This window comes from Anguilla rostrata, chromosome 6 (genome assembly GCF_018555375.3).
Source record: "Anguilla rostrata isolate EN2019 chromosome 6, ASM1855537v3, whole genome shotgun sequence".
Taxonomy (NCBI): Eukaryota; Metazoa; Chordata; class Actinopteri; order Anguilliformes; family Anguillidae; genus Anguilla; species Anguilla rostrata.
The window spans coordinates 26,601,339-26,621,812 of record NC_057938.1 but is presented as its reverse complement, the minus strand read 5'-3'; the positions used below and the strand labels follow the sequence as shown (position 1 = coordinate 26,621,812).

The window sequence follows — 20,474 nt, the reverse complement described above, 5'->3', positions numbered from 1 at the left end:
ACTCACTAGACTGCGACTGTGAAGAAATAAGGAATGTGCAATTCATTAAGGGCAAATGTTGATGAAATTGAACCTGTACTGGAAATTTGTAAGTTTGCACACAGAACATAATCAGTTGAATTGTGCATACAACGGACAAGAATGGTAAAATTTTCAGAATGATTCAAGAAATGATATTATATATTTAGACCCACAAGCATCCTTGTGCACATTTCACACAATTTAGCTAAACAAACAAAGCCAACAAACAAAGTTTGGAATTTGTATTTATTCTGCACAAGCTTGCATATATACTGCACATACATTCAGTTCAGAGAAGATGGAAGGCACAAGAGGCAATTGAACTACTGTTTTGTAGGTGGTACAAAGCAAAGGTAAAGGTCTGGATAGTATACAAAATGCTTAACACACACAAAATAAAATAATTTCATCTTCCAAGCAAGAAAAAAAAACTTTGTTGAAAATTTAGTTTTCCTCAATTTAGTAGCTGCCGGGCTCACCTTGAATGTTTTAATTTCCATTGGCTACTTGTACGCTTTCGTCTCTTAGTAATTGATAAGGGCTTTGTTAATATTGTGTGATCCTACTAAATAATATTACAGTACATCCTTGGTAAAAAAAAAAAAATACACAATCAAATAAATTAGGATAAATTAAACCAATAAATTATGCAAAAACCGCATGACAGATCGACAACAACAAAAATCCACAATCCAAATCACTAGCCATGTATGGGAAATATATATGTATAACTTATTATAAACTGTTTATAATAAGTTATGATATACTGAATATCCTATTTATATATCTTATTTATGTATAAGAAACCATAACATTGTCAGTTGGAATTACTGCACTAGAATCAAAGAATTATTTCATACAAAAAGCATAACAATGCTATTTACAACATATTGCTAGATAATATAAAGGCAGTGTTTGATCACTTTCTGTTAAATATTTACATACACATCAGGGCTGATGGAAATAAAAAAAAAACATCTTTCAGACTTTCACGGGACTTTAAACCCTATTCAAGCATACCATAAAATGTGTCATCTGAAAAGACTGAAGTTTTGAAGATGTATTCCATCTGATCATTTTTCTCAAATAAATGCAATTTACTTCTGTGTTGTTGGACAATGCTACTGGTTGTAGACTGTCTCACCTCTGGTCCGATCCAAAAAGATGCTATTTATTTCAGCCCTTTCTTTTAAAAAAGAAACTACACTTAATCACCAGCAGGCTTTCAACTAATTTCATTCATAGTAAGTGATGCAAAGGACTTCCGTCAACTGAAAACACAACATAAGTGCAATACACAGTAGTCTGTCCCCGCAATGCCCCTATTCAGAGTGATGGACTGATCTGAGGTCATTCACGGCAGGTAGAGCAGTGGGGTGGTTCCAGTGTCATTCCAGTCAGCTGTACATATAAGCCTATCCCCTGAGACACCAAGCGAGAGGCACCATTGCGCGGAGTGGTTGGGATTAAGTGCCTGAAATGGGGTATGATGTCGTGATCAACTAAGGTCATAATACAGTCCCTTACCAAACAGTCTGCTTGTACAGTTTTAAGGGTGGGACAAAGACACAGCTGCTGGACTACAAGAGAACAAACAACCTGGGTGGCATGGGGGTAATATTAAGTGGTTCAGTCCCGCGGACAATTTTGCTCAGGATCCTGTGCTGACTAGTGCGAAAGTCGCCCACAGAGTGGTTCTGCACTCATTTGAGAAGCAACCCCTCTTTCAACTAATCCACCTGGACCAGATCTCCCTCCCTCCTCCCCTGGACTCTGGCTTTGACTCTAGAGATTGCAATGCTCTGAGGCACAAACGATAGCACACAGCAGAAACAAAATAAAAAAGAAAACATGTTCCCTTCTTATAAACATCCAAGCATCACATTTATATTCAACCAGAAATGTGAAACAATATTTTTTTGTTTTCTGCATTAAAATCCATTCAATACAATATAAAATGCAAATAAACCAACTTCTTCACAATAACATAAACCGCAAGACCTAAATCTAAAATAGAAAATAGTAATCGAAAGTGGAGGAAAACGTCAAACTCTTCACACTGTGTGTGTGTGTATGTGTGTGTGTGTGTGTGTACGAGTATGTGCGTATGTGTGTGTGTGCGTGTGTGTTGTATTTGAATATTGCTTCTATGCTACTTGTTATTAGACTAGGAAAACACGTTTGCACCACAGTTACAAAAATGGCTACTATGGGAATATTATGTTTGAATGCTGTTCCGGTGACCAAGGAAAATATTTGAATTTATCAAATGGTTTCTAAAAACATCAAGCTCATCAAAAAGGTTTTCACCATACATCTGATTTTTCATGGAGTTTTTAATCAATTGTGTATATAAAAAGACAATATATGCATAGCTATAATCATCAGGTTTAAACACAAAAAAACCCATTCATGTAGTGTTTATTGCAGTTGTAGTGGTAATTCTTGAAAATACTATAATTTCAGAGGGAAGTAATTATGTTAATTGTATCGGAGGGGCGGGAGGGATTTCTGGACTAAAACATTTTCTCTTCAGTTTCTTTTTCCGAAGGTGTACTCCACCTTCTGCTGGTGCTATAATTCCAGGCACATTCTGTTCCCTAACAAGGACTAAATAAACAATTAATTTCACTTCACAAATATAGAATCTCAGTATGAAAATTATCCATTATTTCACTGATAGATGACCACCTCCCACCTTTTGTAGACTGTACATTGTGGACATTATCTGCTAGGCTGTACATTGTGCTCATCAGTGAAGTTTATAGGCCAAGCGACGTGGCAGACTTAATATCACATAACACAGAGACCTACAAAGGCAATTTTGTTGAAGAGAAACAATGTCTAATGTCCACTGATACACAAGATGAAGGGGATTTAAATCCGTAATCTTCACCTCCCCTATTCTACACTTCCTCTAATCCTGTAGAAGGGTATTTTTCTTACTTCTGGATGGGGTATAACTTCAGTACAGACTACAACTAAATTTAATACAGCATGACAGGTTTGAGCCAATGCTATAAGGACATTTGAATGAACTGAAGGAATGTAATTTACTTCATGCAGGAACCCCTGCTTGATTCAGTGTTTTAAAAAAATCATATTATAGTGTCCTGCACATGCAAAATAAATCCTTTATTAAGTCAGTTAAGTGCTTCTTTCTACATTTAATGTTTTTCATTTTTTTAGTATTTCTATTAGAATTGTTATGTTGCTATGTCATCAGTTTATAAACTGACCCCATGTAAAGCAGGTGATGCCTACCTAGAGAAAGTAAACAGTAAATTGTTCAGTGCCAAGTCAACTGTGATGGAGTACATTTTGCTTGAAAAGAGTACATTTCTTCCCTCTTGGACTCATATAAACTGTGTTAAAGTTAAATGAACAAACATTTTACGGGAGTATTGAGAAGATTTTTTTTTTTTCCTCGGTGCATAGTGGAAAATGTTGGCACTTGGTTCCCAATGTTGTCTCGCTTGTCCAGAGGCTGCAGAGCCTGCCAGTGCTTGGGGCATAATGACAGGACCTTGCAGGGCTTTGTGCTGGCTAATTTAGAAGTCAGCAGGTTTTTAAGGCTTTGTGCTGACAATAATTGCAGTCCTGCATTTCAGTTCATCAGCTGTATTTCCAAACGCAAAGCTGTCCCGCTTACAGGGATCACATGGCCACCTCTTGACCTCTAAAGTCAACCGGAGTTTCAATGAAGAAAAATAAAACTGCAGATTGAAGACATCTCTGCATTGTTCTTGTAGTATAAATGGAACAAGCGTCTCACAAAAAAAGAAGTGCTGAGTTTTAGATCCGAGAGCTTTGCTTCAGCTCTTAATTCACACCGGTTTAACCAGCTGGATTGATTGAGTGCTAATGTATCTTCATTTAAATCGTAAAGTCAGCGGTGAACTGGGTAGATGTTGTACAAAATTAATAATGAGGGTCCATTTATAAAGCCAATCAAATAAACGTCCATCCCACATAAAAAAGGTTATTTACAATGACTGTGAAATTCAAGCTGAGGAAAAGAAAGCCAGATACAGTCTACGACCAACAGACAAAGGACAAAAAGCAACCGATTCCTTTCGCAAACAAAGTATAGTGCAGTATATACTTATTATACATTATATTTTATAATGATGCTATCCAGATAAAAATAAAGGCTTAAAATGTCTAAATAGCCATATATTGTATTCTCTGTCACCATATTTATATTAGTGTATTTAGCAGGTACTTTACAAATACTTTCATGAAAATACTGTGATACACTGCAAAAAGTAAATTACACTAAACAAGGCTAGATATAGCCAGCCTGGTTTTATTTAGTTGCTCACAAAATTACTAGGGAATTTCTGTTAAAGTCCCAAAAATTAACGGACATAATAATAGTCCTGTGTGACCATTTTTGTTTTATGTTTCCGACTAGATTTTACCTATAAATTTCCTACAAATTTCTGTGAAATAATGCGACACTATATTTTTTACTTCATTGCATTTTAATAAGTGGACACTATAACAACCGCTGATTGAGTGGGTGTTTGTGGATTATATTTGCGTATGCACGCGTGTGAAGTGTGTGCGCGTATGTGTGTGTGTGTGTGTGTGTGTGTGTGACACTGTCTGTGTGTTAGTGAGACCGTGTGCTTTTGAGTGAGAGGGGTCATTCAGTGGGAAAGCATCCATTTTTTTTCCTTTTTTTGTGTGCAAAACTGGCTAGCCTCAGTGTGATATGGCCATGTTGCTTAGCTACAGGAAAGGTTGCTCTAAAGGAAAAAGCCTAGGAGCTGGCCTCTCTCTCCCTGGTGTATGCACTATCAGAGTGGACAGAAAACACACGACTTGGACGAGCGCCCGAGAAAGAAAAAGCAACATTTAGACACAGTTTCCACAGTCCCCAAACAGCAGTCCATGTCAAATATATTTCTGTGGACAATATTTTTTAACCCCTCCATTTTGAAATAATTTATTCTACGGTACGCAGAGCTGTTGTGAGACCAAAATAATTTTGTTTCAATAGCAAGCAGTAATTACAAGAATGACAATAAATAATAATTAAATCTATACAACCTATAAATGTAATGCCCTATTCATGGGAAAGAAGCCTTCACACTCATCACGTGTCTGTTGGTGAAACAGGGCCCTCCTGATGACTGGATTAATAAAATGTCAGGTTAACAGTACAAATTGCCAGCTGGGCTGCAGAAAAGTGATAATCCCCTTATTTGAAGGGGGGGGGGGGTAGGCTGGGAGAAGAGGGGATTCACATAGGCAAAAACACCCATTGGGTTTCAAAGTCTTTTCAGAGGAAAGGGAAAAGGAGAACACAAAAATGGAACTGCTAGGTCATTCCAGAACAGCTGGGGCTTCAAATTGGGAATGCTACTTCATATTCATACATTCAAAAAAAAAAAACAAAAAAAAAAAAAATAGAAATGGAAATGTTTACTCGTGCAGTAGCTCTTGCAGACAGTTGGGAGATTTGAAAATCTCAGGAACCTCGCTGTCCAGCTTGCAGATGACCTTGTATATGGCCTTTTTCCAGGAGGGATCAACATCTTTGCCGGCGACAATGGCATTGAAAAACTCCCGTAATGTGATCTGAGCCACCTCCAGGAATCTTTCCGGAACCTGCTGATACACAAGGAGACAATGACATTAATAAAAGTTTTACGTTTCAATCCCAAGTCTCTGATTCGCGGGAGGGTGGCTGTGCTGAGAGAGACAGAGGGGCCTTTTTTGAAGGGCCGGGGAGGATCAAATCGGATACACACCACCCCCCACCCGCTCCCCCAAAAGGCCCTCTCTTGCAAAATAGCGAACACGACTTGCGCGGATTAATGAGCCTTTTCCATGATAAGTGTATTCTATGAAATCAGCATCGGGTCACTGTTTTCTTTATCATTTATTTATGCTATCAGAATGTATCTGAGTTCAGCACAGTGCAAAAAAAAAAAAAAATCCATGTTTATACAGTACTGTGCAAAAGTGTTAGTCCAACCAAGAAAATTATGCTTAAAGCTACTTCGAGGAAGAAGTATTTATTTTCGAAAATTGCCATATAACATTAGAATAAATATAAGCAAACATTAATGCAATGAAAAGTAACAGGGATTTCTTGTGTTATCCAGAAAGTTGATATGAAATGGCTAGAAGAGCATGGGTTTGGTCCCTCTCCATGTATTTATTAAATTCCACCCCCTGCACACCTAATTCAACTTAATGAGGTATTAATTCACTGAACCAGGTGTGTTACTGGTGGAATTTAACAAATACATGGAATAGCTGTGGTGCTGTGTGGAGAGGTTTGGAAATGGCTACCCTAACAGACATAAAATCATAGTTTTGCATCAACAAGGCAATTCTTAGAAAGCAATATCCTGCCTAACCAGATTTTTTAGATATGGTGGTCATAAGTAAATTTGAAAAAACTAGGCATTTAACACAGTGGAAGACCCAAAAAGCTTTCTGCATTCAATGAACAGTACTTAAAGGTCAGTTCTTTGAGGGACAGAAGGAAATCAAGTGAAGTGCTTGCTCAGCATTTGGCAGAGTCTTCTGGCACCAAAGTACACGCTTCGACAGCGAGAAGAAATCTTACAAGAAATTATCTTGTAGGGCATGTTGCAGCTAAGAAACCACTGTTACAGAAAGGTAGCCCATAAAGCATGGGGAGAAAACCAGAACACAAGAACACAAAAAGTTTTTGTTACTTTCATTGTATTAATGTTACTTCGTGTTTACAAACAAAGGCTTACTGCTCAGATAAATGGCTAGAATTTTTTAGACTGGCCTACAACTTATGTTCAGTCCTGTACAAACACACACAAACTAAACATGATTAAGTGACACTTCTTGTGGCACTGCGTGTGTCATAAAGCAGGCTATGGTATAAAGGATGATGCTCTCCCTCTAGTTCCTACTTCCTTAAAAGCAACGTAATATTGACTTGCATGCAACTTCCCATTTCTTGACACAATGATATCTGCCTGTATTGTAAAAACTTCACTTCCACGTTTGATAAGGGCCATGAGATAAAGGTTGGCTGTGGGACTGAGAGAGAAGTGAAGCTCCTCTGCCGTCACACTGGGCTTGATTGTAAATCTATAACAGCAAATAGCACGAGAAAAAGGAGAAGTAGCATGTCTGACTTTTCTGTTTCAAAAAGCCGAGGACCTGACCAGGCTTTTCTGGAGAGAATCTGGGAGGGACTATGATAGGGATTTACAACTCCAGTCCTGGAGCGATGCTGTCTGCGCTGCGTTTTGTTCCAACCAATTAGTCTGCCTAAATTTTCTAAAAAGCTGTATACACCACTGCTGGTTCACTCCTGTATGGGACCACAGTAAAACGTTTCCACCGAGGACCCATATGCAGTCTGCAGCTGTAGCTCATGACTTCATCAGAAAAGTCACATCAAATAAATGATCGGGCTAGTTCAATAATTAAAAGCAGAAATTGGCATGAAATTCTGGAATGGATCGGCCCACATTGTGCACCTCTGGACTACAGTAATAACCCCCAGATGCAGTAGGTGGTCTGAGCTAATCGATTTGGACTGGCTCGCTGGCCCCCCCTCCCCTGGCCCCTCCTAGCCTCAGGTGTCCCGTATCCCCCGCCGCGGCATTTTGTGCTTCGCCGCGCGAATCCGCCGTGCTTAGCGCTCCTCGAAAGATAGATCCCGTCAGCCTGACGAGAGCTGACTGCCCTTCGCCGCTGGCGGCCGACGATACGCCGCCCGCCCGCCCGCCCGCCCACGTGCGCTACCCGGGGCGACCACCGGTGGTCGTCTGCCGTCCGCGGCGACCCCCACCCCCCCCCCACCACAACCATTTAATTGACCATTTTCCCTCCGCCCCTCAGAGGGTTCCTAGGGGAGGGGGGTGGGAGCGTTCTGAGATGTCCAGTGATCCTCCGGAAATGATCCCCTGCTCTCTTTAGCACCTCTGACAGGCCTTGTTCTAAAACACCGGAGAGATTATTAGCCTCACTGAGAACAGGGACAACTCACCCCAAGAAAAACAGCCCACATAGCCCTGGAATCACGCCCACAGGTGCACCCCAGCACCCTATATAGCTGGACAGTGGCAGCGATGTTTGTACAACAATCCACACGCATGCATTTACATTGCAAGCAGTAGCTGTACTGACCATGGGAAATACACGGAAGGACTACAAGGGGACGCTTTGAAGGCATGTCGTGTTGTGTCAAAACGTGCCTTTCTATGCATTTGTGTGCACGTACAAACATGCAAATACATGAAAGTAGACCAGTTTTGTGTTCTGTTTCAGAGACTACCGGAGCACCGCCCATTCTACCCCACCCCTGCCCCCCCCCCCCGTCAAATTTACGTTCATCTCCTACAGTCTGCTGGCCATATGCACTCAGGGACAACGTCCAGTAAAAACCTGTCTGTTTTCCTGTTTTTCTTTGGGAGGGTTGAGCCCATGGGGGACAGACCTTCCATAATTCAAGAATTCAAGAATTCTGTTTCGGTTCCTTTTTTTTTTTTACAATTAACCTGTTTTATTGCCACTGACTCTTCCTTATTTTTGGCGGAAAACAATGGCACCAGTTTTGAGTAGCAGCATGGCTTAAGCTGGTAATGTATTCTGGTTTCAGGCTATGACATCAAACACAGCATCTTCTGGCAGAAAGGGTGATTCACTGTTCAAATACCAAACTTCTGAGGCCACCTGGAAAAATGAAGGGCAGAAGAACAACTGCATCCCCACAAATGTGAAAATGGAGAAAAGGGCATCCTGTTAAAAAGGAAAATTCCTCTTGGGCATCTTTTAAAAACCTAACAAAAGCCATAAGCCCTTGTCTACCTCAGGTGAAGGCACACATTTTTTCCTTTTTGTCTTTCCCTCCCATCTGCCAGTTCAAGATCACACACACGCACGCACACACACACAAATGCACGTACACATGCACAATATATACATGGACACACAAATGAGCATAAATGCACACACACACATACACATGCCTATGCGCAATTTACACACGTGCACACACTAACGCACACATACGTGGACACGTGCAATGACACACACACATATACAGACATGTGCACACATATGAGAATACAGACATACAAATACACACACGAGAAAACACATATGCCCATAAGCACGCAAATACACACATACACACACTCACTCACGCACACATGCGCACACACACACATACACGCACACACACACACATGCGCACACAGGCGCACGTACTCACACACATACATGCACACACACACACACGTACACACACACACACACACTCACTCACGCACTCACTCACGCACACAGGCACGCGCACACACACACACATACACACACACATGCACACACACTCACTCACGCACACAGGCACACGCACACACACACACATGCACACACACACACACACACACATGCGCGCACACGCACACACACACACACATGCGCGCACAGGCGCACACACACACACACACCTGCCCTTCTCAGTCTGGCTGAAGCGGGCCTCCTTCTCCTTCCCTCGCTGCGAGCGGTACAGCCTTCAGGGGTCATTTGTTTGATAATGCTGACTGTCCCCAGCCTCCGCAACACACAACAAAAGCCTGACATAGCAGGCTGCTTGCCTTCTGTGTCCTGCAGATTCTCATCATGACTGTCAGGACATACCAAGGTTAGCGGTCACTGGAACAGGGCTCGTTGGCAAAGGCTTGCCAAACGTACTTGGCTGATGAATGAATGTCACATGGAATGGAAGTGGGGGTTGGGGGGAGTGGGGAGGGCGAGCGGGTGGCTGGGTGGAGGGGGGGGGGGTTTGAAGATTAAAGGTTATAGATATCTCCCATTCCTACCACCCCCAAACACATTGTCCCCCTTTTATCCCCCCCCCCGGCCCCCCCGACACTGTGACCACCCCCTCTGTCCGCCCTCTCTAAAAATAAAAAAGCAAAAAAGGTGCCTTTCTTTAAAAACTCCTTGTCTCGGGAGAAACATAACCTCCCTGGGCTTGCGCCTCTCTCTGGAGCACGTGTCTGCTTTCTCCCTCCCCAGAAATTCTCCCCTATTTATCCCCTCCCTCCCCTCCCCAGTTTTCTGTATCTTATATTGCCCACCTGAAAACAAATGAGGAGCTTTTAATGAAAAAAAATTGATTGGATTCCTAAGAATGGTGGGACGGTGCTGTGGCTGCAGGTCTGCTGCATTGCTAAGAATATTCCTATGAGGAATTTCTCCTGCCGTTTTTACTATAAAAGGGCAGTAAAATGCTGACTGTAAGGAGAAGACAATGTCAAGGAGAAAAGGGTATTGGTATTTTGGATCCTCTTGACTGCTTGCCTTGGAGAGAGAGAGGGAGAGAGAGGGGAGAGAGAGGGGAGGAGAGAGAGAGAGAGAGAAAGAGAGAGGGGTGAGAGAGAAAGAGAGAGAGAGAGAGAGGGGAGAGTTATTCTTGTCACAAACCCTTTTGTCTGCATCTGCTGACTGCTTGCCCATAGCCAGCAGCATGCTTTAACTGTTTTGTCACCTCCTCTGCTCGCGCGGATCAGCTGTTGTGCTTTTGTTACGGGTATTGTAGAGGCTAATCCACTGTGGCCGCTCCGCTGTGAGGTAAATACAGCTGAATCCCACCTCAGACAATTCTTCATAAATATTTCATATGCCCTTTACAACTCCTCATTCCCCAAATTGAAGGGGCTATTTAAAAAAAAAAAAACCCCAAATAAATAAAGACGGAAAGCCAGAGCTGCCTCGCACGCCTTAAACGTGGGCCTTAAGACAATGCGTGGAAAGTAGCCGATGTCGCTTCCCTTCGAGACGCGTGCCGCGTCGTGACGACGTCTGAGCGCGTGCATCTCATCAAACGAACGCCAACGTTTAACCGCTGGGTCCGGGGAGACGTAGTTAGACTGGCGTATTCACATGTCTGTCTCTTATAGTGCCGCTTTTCAGTGAATGCGTATTGTCTCTACCTGTCAATGATAATTTCATATATCTATACATGTATATATCTTTATATTATAAAGTATATAAACATATATAATATTTATACACATAGTATGAGTAGACATAAATGTATACATGAATGCAGACATGTATACATACAGTAAATGAGAGAAGTTCCAGAAATGTACCTTTTCACGACGGAACAAAAAACATTTATACTTTCCTATAAAAGTGGGCAGAGAAAGCAAGCTAATTAAAAATACTAATGTAAATTTGACTCCTGTTATTTAAATATAATTATAAATATAATAAATCAGCCAAATAAATAATAATTAAAAAAAAAATTTAACAGGGATTTTTTAAACAAAAGATAATTGTGAGAATCACACAACCGCTGTGAAATCTGCGCTTGTGAAAAAGGAAACTTTACTCTGTCTCGTATCGATTCGGAACAAAGACTTGTACGTAGCGTTTTCTTTGATTTCTGTGACAAAAAAAAGGGGACGGGCTCTCTCCCTCTATTAGACCGGCGACACAAATGGGCCTGTGGGGCCTTTTGTTTTTGTTGTCTTCCTTTCAGCTCTGCCCCTGCTTTGTTGTCCCTCCCCGCTCTGTGGATCCCGGGATAAGAGACCGGTGAACAAGGGGCCCAGTGAAAAGGGACATTATGCTGCTCTTCCACTGTGAAACGCAAGATGAGAGGTGGAAAAAAGGCAAAACGCACAAGGAGTGGAGGCAAACAGCCACGGCACTTCACCCAGCATTCATTCACCCTTGTGTGTACACTAGTCCCTCTGAACAAACTCCCCCGATCCCTGCTGTTTGTTAAGTAAATATTGATCGAGGAGAGACTTACCTCCCGATAGCTGCCGTGCAAGCCAAGGGCTCGGGGCTGGGGGCTGGGGGCGAGGGGGCGAGGGGGCGAGGTTGGGGGGGGGGGGGAAGGGGGGTCGGCGATGGACAAGCGGCGCGGATGAAGACGTGAGCCGCTTAATCGCACTCGTGCAGGAGGTCGTGGCGGGGGAGCGTGTTCCAACCTTTGTGCTCTGCTCGCTCTTCCCCGGCAGCGTGTTTTTCGTGTGGACGGGGATTTTGGTTTCCTCCCGTTTGATTCAGCTACTGAGCACTGGGAAGAATCGACTGAGCTGAACCCACAGAGCGTGGATTTCGGACAGTCCTGCGGAAGCTCACCCGGCCCCAACTCACCCCGAATGTACCTGAAGTGTGTACGCCTCACAACATTGGGTGCAAAAAAAAAAAGAAAAGAAAAAAACTATTTCATTTGATGTTTATGATTAGGAAACACATTTTTTGGAAGGCTGATCTGAATTTCTCTGAGCCAGGGGAAAGTAGGCTGAATATTACACCTTTTATTTGCTCAGCTCTGACCAAACAAGTCTGGAACGATAAATACATCAGATAGCCTTGAAGGATGCGTGGACCACACATGGCCCAAGTTCTGCAGGTTAATTCCTAACTAGTCATGGCCTGAGAAAGTCTCCCGGCCTGGGAACTCAGCAGCTTCTCACGCTACGCTACTGTGCCTGTCTGTGGATAGATTTTAATAACGATCCCCCCTGGTTTGCATGCCATCTCAGCTCTGCCTTGATTTACGCACGCTGCCCCACAACAGTGACTGTTACAGTAAAAGTCCCCCTCCCCCTCCCTCCTTTAGTCTTGGAACACAAAGAAAATTCAGCGTTGAGACTATCACAGACACATGCTAGCAGTAATGCTCTCTGGCCATGATCTATAACCAACTGACAGCAGTCCAGGTAATATCATATCATATTACTTTGTAAATAAAAACAATGGAAAATAAGTCATTCGTGGGTGAAAGTGGTCTCGCCATTCCCGGAATCACATTTTTAAGAGTTAATAGATTGACAGAGAGCAAACACGTCCCAAGGTCAGGGGTAGAAGTGCTTTCGTCTGTCACAGCCTGGAAAAATAAGTCTGGGTCTGGGTCGAGGATTTTCACTAAACTTCAAAAGAACAATGTTCTGTTGAACTAAAAAAAAAAAGGGACACGCAGTACTCAGTACACATTCATCTCCCGTAATCAATAGTCTATATGAGCTGAAACCTTCCCGCATGATAAACTCTTGGCTAGAGTGTCACTTAGTCAAACAGATTCCAGGTTTCCCCCTCAGATAAAGATGCTTTCAAAAGCCATGACTGTGAGGCAACCAAGGTTCGCAAACTATGCAGCCTTGAATTGGCCCAGCAGGTTTCTGCTAGAAAGCTGGGTAAACACGCTTGGGCACTGATACCACTGGCCTTGTGGGGACTTTTGTTTTTCATTCTTAAGAAAACGTTCGGTAATGTGCCATGTGTCCATTTCTCAAGGTGTACAACAGACTGTCAAGGACGGGGTCGAAGATGCAGATAAAATCTCATCATTCCTTGTCCCCCCCCCCCCCCCCATATAAATTCAGTGTTTGTGTCAGCTGCTGTGATTCAATGGGTGAACGTCTGGCCTGCAATACCCAGTCTACGTCTCCTACAAATTCAAATCTACAACTGCACAGTTAAAACATCTACTACTACAACCATTACTAATTACTACAACCATTATGACAATGAATACTGTGCCACTGCAATTATAATGACTACAGAACTGGCATGTAGTAGGCAAGGGTCATGCGAAACCATAACATATTAGCATATTGTAACAAAACTGAGAAATAAATGTTACAATTGTCATTCTGTTCCAAACATATCCTAACAGTCCACGCTTAACTACTGGAGCCATTTCTACTCTAGAGAACCAGCCCCACACCCCTGACTCCAAGATGCTTCTTTGGAGATCCATTGCAAATACTATGACACATGGATGAAGAGGGGTGGGGTGAGGGTGGGGTTAGGGTGGGTGGGGGGGTTAATGCTGGGATTGACCAGGGGTTACAAAGTCACTTGTCTCTTATTGCAGTCGCAAGTATTGAAAAAAACTGTGGGTTGGGAGGGGCGGGGAGTGGTGGGGTGGGGGGGTGGAAGCAATAGGGGGACATCTGGAGAGTGAAAGGGGTGGGGTAGGGGGCCTTCTGGAGAGGACAGAATGGCCTAAGGAACAAAGTGGGCAGAAGGAAGGAGGAGGCTTAGAGTTGGGGGTCTTTCTTGTCTGGTGAAATGGGGGGTGGCAGGGTGACTTGGCAGTGAGACTAATGAAGCCTGTGTGTGTGTGTGTGTCTGCGTGTGCATGTGTGTGTGCGTGTTTTGTGTGTGTAAGTGTGTGTGTGTAGGTGGGGGGGGGGGTGGGGGGGGGGGTGGGAGTAGTGCCAGGGTGAAGGGAAGACACACATCAGCGCTGCAGATGTGTCAAGGCCCCCCCAGAGCAAAATAATGACATAATCAGCAGTGGTGTCACAGACCAGACTGCGCACAAGGTGACAAGGGACAGGATGACTGAGAGCATGAGCAAGGAGTCAGGATCGGGAGCGTTCGAGGGGGAAAAACTTCCAGCGCTCGCCGCTTCCCCGGGTGGACTGCCTCTTTGTGCCGTCGACTGCACTTCTTTACTCAACAAAAGCAGTTCTTTGGAGGGACCCCGCTAAATGAAGCCATTCCTGACTCTTCCTCCCTGGGTTCTTTCACATTTTCAGTTGAGATCTACATTTGCGTCCAACAATAAACCTAACTTGAAGTCTTGTTTAATTCCTCTTTGGAGCAGCCACGCAAAACACATTTCCACAGTGAAGTGGCATGCACTCCATTTGCCAACAGCTAAAATAATAAAAAGGTCTTTTGACAAACCCATCATTGGTAGCTTCAGAACCAACTGCACGGCAATTGATTGGTAGTGAGCTGCTTACGATCAGAGCCAGCTGGCTAGCATGTAATTGCTCATAAAAAGTCAAAGTTTTCCATTCTGGCAGGGCAGAGAAGACCTGCACATGTCCCAGAGTACGTCAACATGCTGTGCAATTTGATACTGGAAACCTAAGAATGTTTCACAAAATATACGACAACGGAAACATGCTAGAGCGTTCAATAGATAAATAAACAACATATCCAATTATAATTTTGATGGAGGATCTCTTAAAATATTCAGAAATATGTGATCCCGCCAGAAAGTATAAAAAGGTACCACTGACAAGCTCCTCCCACTGTATCTCCAGCCCAGAGACCGTGTGTTCAACGGTCTGTCGAGTGCCCTGCGGCTATTAACAGCCCCTGTTTATGATCAGCACCAGGTCTCGTCCTGACAGGAAAACATCCCCAGCAGTGGCAGCAACCACTTTACACTGAGAGGCAATTAAAAGGAGCGGTCTGGAGTCAGAGCCAAAGGAGCCGTAAGCACGTAAGCTTTTCCTAAATGGGATACCTCATTAAGTTTTCATTTTCAAAAACCACAGCCACCATATTCCAGACCCCCACTTCCAGATATCTCTCAAGCAGCTGCTCCAGGTGCCGGAGATAGCCATCTTCCCCGTGTCAGGGCGTTTTTCTGCCAGTGTAAGGTCGCGTCGCATTGTACTCAGTTTGCAGCCAGCCGAATATCGTTTCTTAAAACTTTTTTTTTAATAAGGTTGTGTAAGGCGGTTTTCTTGTCGTGATGTTGAGTTTAAAACGCATATTCGACATTTTGCAGCAGAAAAAAATATTCAGCATGTGTGAGGAACTATTTACATAGCAGGAAAGCTATGGCTAACATTATAAACATTATAAAAATGTTGTCCCATGCTTTTGTTGACTGCAGCCTTACACAACTGTGCTGCAGTACTGCAATAGTAAAAATTAGGTTTGTATGGCGAGGAAAAGGAGCATCAGAAATTATTTATTATTTAGATATTTGTTTCATAAAAACGGGTATTCTTTTTTTAGATGGTGGTCAATTTTGTCCACATGCTCTCTGATTGCTCCATTTCCACATCCATTTCACAATACTGATAAGCTAGAATGAGCTTGTCATTACAGTTAATCACATATTCAAGCTTGGAGCTTTAGAAGCACCTCGATGACATCATAAAAGTGCGGAGACAGTGAGCCGCTAATGTAATTCAAATAGAGCTTATTGCCCAGTCCCCAATTTCCCCTCACTACTTAAAACAAATCCCACTAAGATCTGGCCCTTACAATCATGTAAAAACAGTACTAATGGCACTTTTCTAAACCCAAAACATACAGACACTACTGATGGCACATTTCTAAACTCCGTAACACAGAGAATAATGACGGCACATTTCTAAACTCCGCAACATACAGAGACAACTAATGGCATGGTTGTAAACTTCATTACATACAAAGACTACTGATGGCACATTTCTGAACTCCATTATGTACATAAACTTCCGAAGGAACATTTCTAAACTCCACTATGTACTAACACAACTAACAGAACATTTGTAAACTACACAACACATACACACAACTGATACATACACTTGCCTCCTAAACTAGCAGCAGGGAGGGGGTCAGGAATCAAATTGTAAGCAACTCCTTGCCATTTAGTAGAACCTAACATGAGCATGAAAAATATGCCATGCATGATAAATTCCAAACACAAACATTCTGAAATGGCGCATAATGTAGCAACATATAAGCATATGTTTCTGCAGCGATATCATAAAATAATTATATAATAAAATAATATATCCAGAAAAATATCTGAATATAATATAATATAATATAATATAATATAATATAATATAATATAATATAATATAATATAACCAGTGAAACAGTGGAGGACAACATTTTGTGCTTTTTAAGGAGAGAGGATCAGTGCTAGTTGGGTTGTTTTTATACTTCTGAATAAAATAAAAAGCAGGTTAGATTGGTCTGAGGCAGAGGCTTCTGTGAAAAAAACCCCCTCCTCCGTGCAAATTAGGATCCATTAATAAGTCATTTTGCCTGGCAGGAACAACAGGCCCTGAAAGCTTTGTACAAGGCGATCTAATCACTTGAGAGCTTGCCCTTTCTCTGTGGAAGGTACAACAGTAGGTGTTTGTGTGCCTAAAGCTGTCTAGTTGTATGTGACTTTTGTACTAACCATAAGTGGGAGACTGCTTTAGGAGATATAGAAACAATAAAAAAGCAAGCAGTACAAAAAATTGTCTTCAATAATGTATGAACAAAACAAAATACACACACGCACTCAACAGAGAGAATAAGTAAAACACTAAGGGCAACACTACCTTACATATGTATACATGCATAACAAGACGGGTATAGTCAAACAATATTAATTCACTCAACAGGACAGCTCTCTAGCTTCTGTATACTTTTATTCCTCTTATTAGGTGAATTATAATTTATATTTGGGAAAAAATGTCTCTGTCCAACGCAGCGCAAGGGTTGTTGAGAACAGCAGTGGATGAAGGTGGTTCTGGTGTGCCGCCTTTCTCAGGAAACTGTACACGATTACGCTGAAAGAGCCTGCTTTTGAAGCCTTGTGATGCAGAACGTGGGTCGCTGAGCTAGCATCTGTCCACTTTGCGCACTGTCAGTGGTGACACTGCCTCGGTTTAGGTTTTCAGCCCAATCAAATATTTCAGAACATCTCGTATTTTATTTGGGAACAGCCGCCACATGGCACATGATCTGGGTCTGTCCTCGAAAATTCACACTGACCTCTCTGAGCTAAAAGGCTGAGAAAGGGTCACTTCAACAAAACTGGTGCCATTGCAAAAAAAGAAGGCATTTTTATGTTGACTGCTAGAATCCATATTACAGCACCCCACTGATTTCCAGAGCCTCACAAGACGGCAGGAATCTGATTTCCAGATCATGTTTTAAGGGAAGTGTTTATATAGCTCTCTGCCAGTATTTTATCTTTTTCAACTTTAAAGGAGATAGTAAAAGACATGCCTGTCAGGCCTTAAGAGTGACATTAATACCATTCTCACTGGCACCCCCCCCCCCCCTTAGAAATCAGCAGCTCACCTTCACTCAAGGGTAAGAATGAAGAAACAGGCAGCCCTCACCCACCTTCACATTCACAAAAGAAAAGCACGGCACTAAATTGTCTATCTTAAAAGTAATCATTCTTGCAATGTATCAGCATGTCTCCACAACGTTTAGTAGTCATTTGGATGAGTATATATTTATCTTTATTTATTCATCTTAAACTGCAGGGCTGTAGGGCCACAGTGTATGTATTTTCAGTCCTTTTCATTGGCTAAAGAGTCCACACACCTGGTGTGAATGTTGGACTGATTGAAAGAAAACCGCAATAACCGTAGACTCGGCAAACCCTTCATGGGTTTGAGATCTGCGCGATATTTCCAGATATATGACAGGCTTTGAACACTTATAATTCTAGTCCAATGCAGTGAGAACACTGAGTTGACAATGGCCGACAGAGTCAGGCTGAGGCAACCTCACGAGGACCTCAAGGTGGGACAGGGGGCATGAGCTGGCAAAGGCTGGCCAGCTTCACCCCTCTGCATCGAAGTGCAGCAATAATGACGGGAAACGACAGGAGTTTGTTTTTCGTCGACCGCCATTACGTCCAGCCTGGGACGTTTCACGGTGCCGATAACCGGCTGAGCGCGACATTAACAGGGGGGAGCCGTGCGGAACCGGCGGGAGCGGCGTTACGGGCCGCCGTGCCGGCCCGCCTGTTCAGGGGAGAGAATTGGCTCGCCGGTGAAACGCGCAGTTTCGCTTCAGCGGAACGAGATTAAACCCGGCCCAGCCAGGCTCGCCGGACGCCGCGAGATGAAGAATGCGAGATGAACGTGGGACTTTTTTTTTTCCCCCTTTTTCTTCTCCTTCAATGTCAGATCCTTATTTCAAATAGAAAATATTTAAAAATTCACCAGAGGGATCATGTCCTGCTAGTTTGGAGGGGGAAGGGAGAGAGAGAGAGAGCAAGACTGAAAGGGGGGGGGGGGGTCCATCTCAGCATCTCAGGTCTGCTGGTGCTCGTTTGTGGCCAAATATAACAGGAGAGGTGAGAAGCACACAGAAGGAGAGAGGAGTTTATTGCACAAGGATGACCAGTATGTCAAACTGTAAAAGTGCAAATAATGCAAAAGCCTGAGTCCGACAAGGCTCCATTTCTCTTTTTTGTGCACATGAGATGAAACATGAAAGTGCGATCGCCAATCAATTCAGCATGACAAAGGATGAGAAGTTTTTTTAAATGCAAGTATTTGAAGAACATATTGGCATGTATGTATTTAATACAGATTGCCTGTCTGTATTTTTGGATGGTGTGTACCTCTGTGTCACCTGCAAAACCACCTAACCACTATTTTTATACATGCATCTATACATTTCTCTATTATATATGAGCAATCTTTTCTGCTTGTTGCCTTTCAGCAAGAATGGCTTCTTAGCTGCAACAAGCCCTGCAAGATCATTTCTTGTAAGATTTCTTCTCACAGTAGATGCATGTACTTTTGTGCCAGAAGACTCTGCCAGATGCTGAGCAAGCACTTCACTTGATTTCCTTCTGTCCCTCAAGGATCACGAAAGTGACTTGAGTACTGTTCATCAGATTCAGCCCTTTTGGTTTTCGACCACATTGTCTGCCTTCAACTTGCGCAGTTTCTTCAAATTTCTTCATGACAGCTTGGAAGATACATGGAAGAGCCGGGGTGCATCAAGGAGAGGTTTGGAAAATGGCTAAACTAACAGTCTGACGGACACAAAACGGTAGTTTTGCATCAACAAGGTAATAGCCCACCCGACCAGATTTTCAGGATATTGTGTGACAGCAGTCACAAAGCAATTTTAAGAGACTGGGAAAGCTGAAGACTCACGGAAGACACAAAAAGGCTATTTGCATCTTATGAACACCACTGAAAGGTCACTTCCTTGTGGAACAGAAGAAAATCCAGTGAAGTGCTTGCTCAATGTCTTACACCAAAATACATGCTTCAACAGTGAGAAGCCTCACTAGAAATTGTCTTGTTGGGTGTTTTGCAGCAAAGAAACCATTCTAGTGGAAAGGAAACAAGCAGATACCTGATTGCCAAACCTAAAAGACCAGAAAGCATGGAGTGACAACCAGTGGCAGAAAGTCTTATGAAGAGATTTTGGTTGGCAAAGATGCCAGACAAAGTGTATGTCAGACAAAGAGTTTGAAAGAAGTGTGTTGATGCCTGTCTGCAGCCTTCAGTGAAGCATGGTGGCAGCTCTGGGGGTGCATTTCAGTCAGTGGTGTGGAGGATCTAGTCAAAAAATTGATGGAATTAAGCATGCTGAGCAATGCAAACATCTTGATTCACCACGCTGTAACTTTGGGAAAATGACTGATTGGCAAACACTTTAACTTTCTCCACAATAACGACTCCAAACACTAAAACCTACTTGGAGCAGACATATTTGGAACCCTCAAAATATTAGACTGGGCACCTCAGAGCCCTGACCTCGACATAACATAAGCTGTGTATGATCATTTGAACAGGGAATAAAACAAAATGCAGTCAAAAAGAAGCTTGCCATAATTTATCACAGAACTCCTAAAAAATTATGCGATGGTCTACCAAAGCAAATTGCTTCAGTTTTGCATTCTAGGGCAGGTCACATAAAGTAAAAGTTTTTTATACTTTTGATTGAGTTTATGTTTCTTTGGT

The 20,474-nt window shown here is 42.7% G+C and overlaps 1 protein-coding gene across 3 annotated transcripts in view; it reads right to left on the bottom strand.

Annotated features, from left to right (window-relative positions):
* Positions 1–253: 253 nt before the first annotated feature.
* prox1a (prospero homeobox 1a) overlaps positions 254–20,474 on the bottom strand; it is a 44,170-nt gene continuing 23,949 nt past the window's right edge. For all 3 annotated transcript variants that reach the window (XM_064339257.1, XM_064339259.1, XM_064339258.1), the window contains exon 5: positions 254–5,640. In XM_064339257.1, the coding sequence (XP_064195327.1) occupies positions 5,455–5,640 (186 nt within the window). In that variant the 3' untranslated portion in view covers positions 254–5,454. The remainder of the gene's footprint in view (positions 5,641–20,474) is intronic.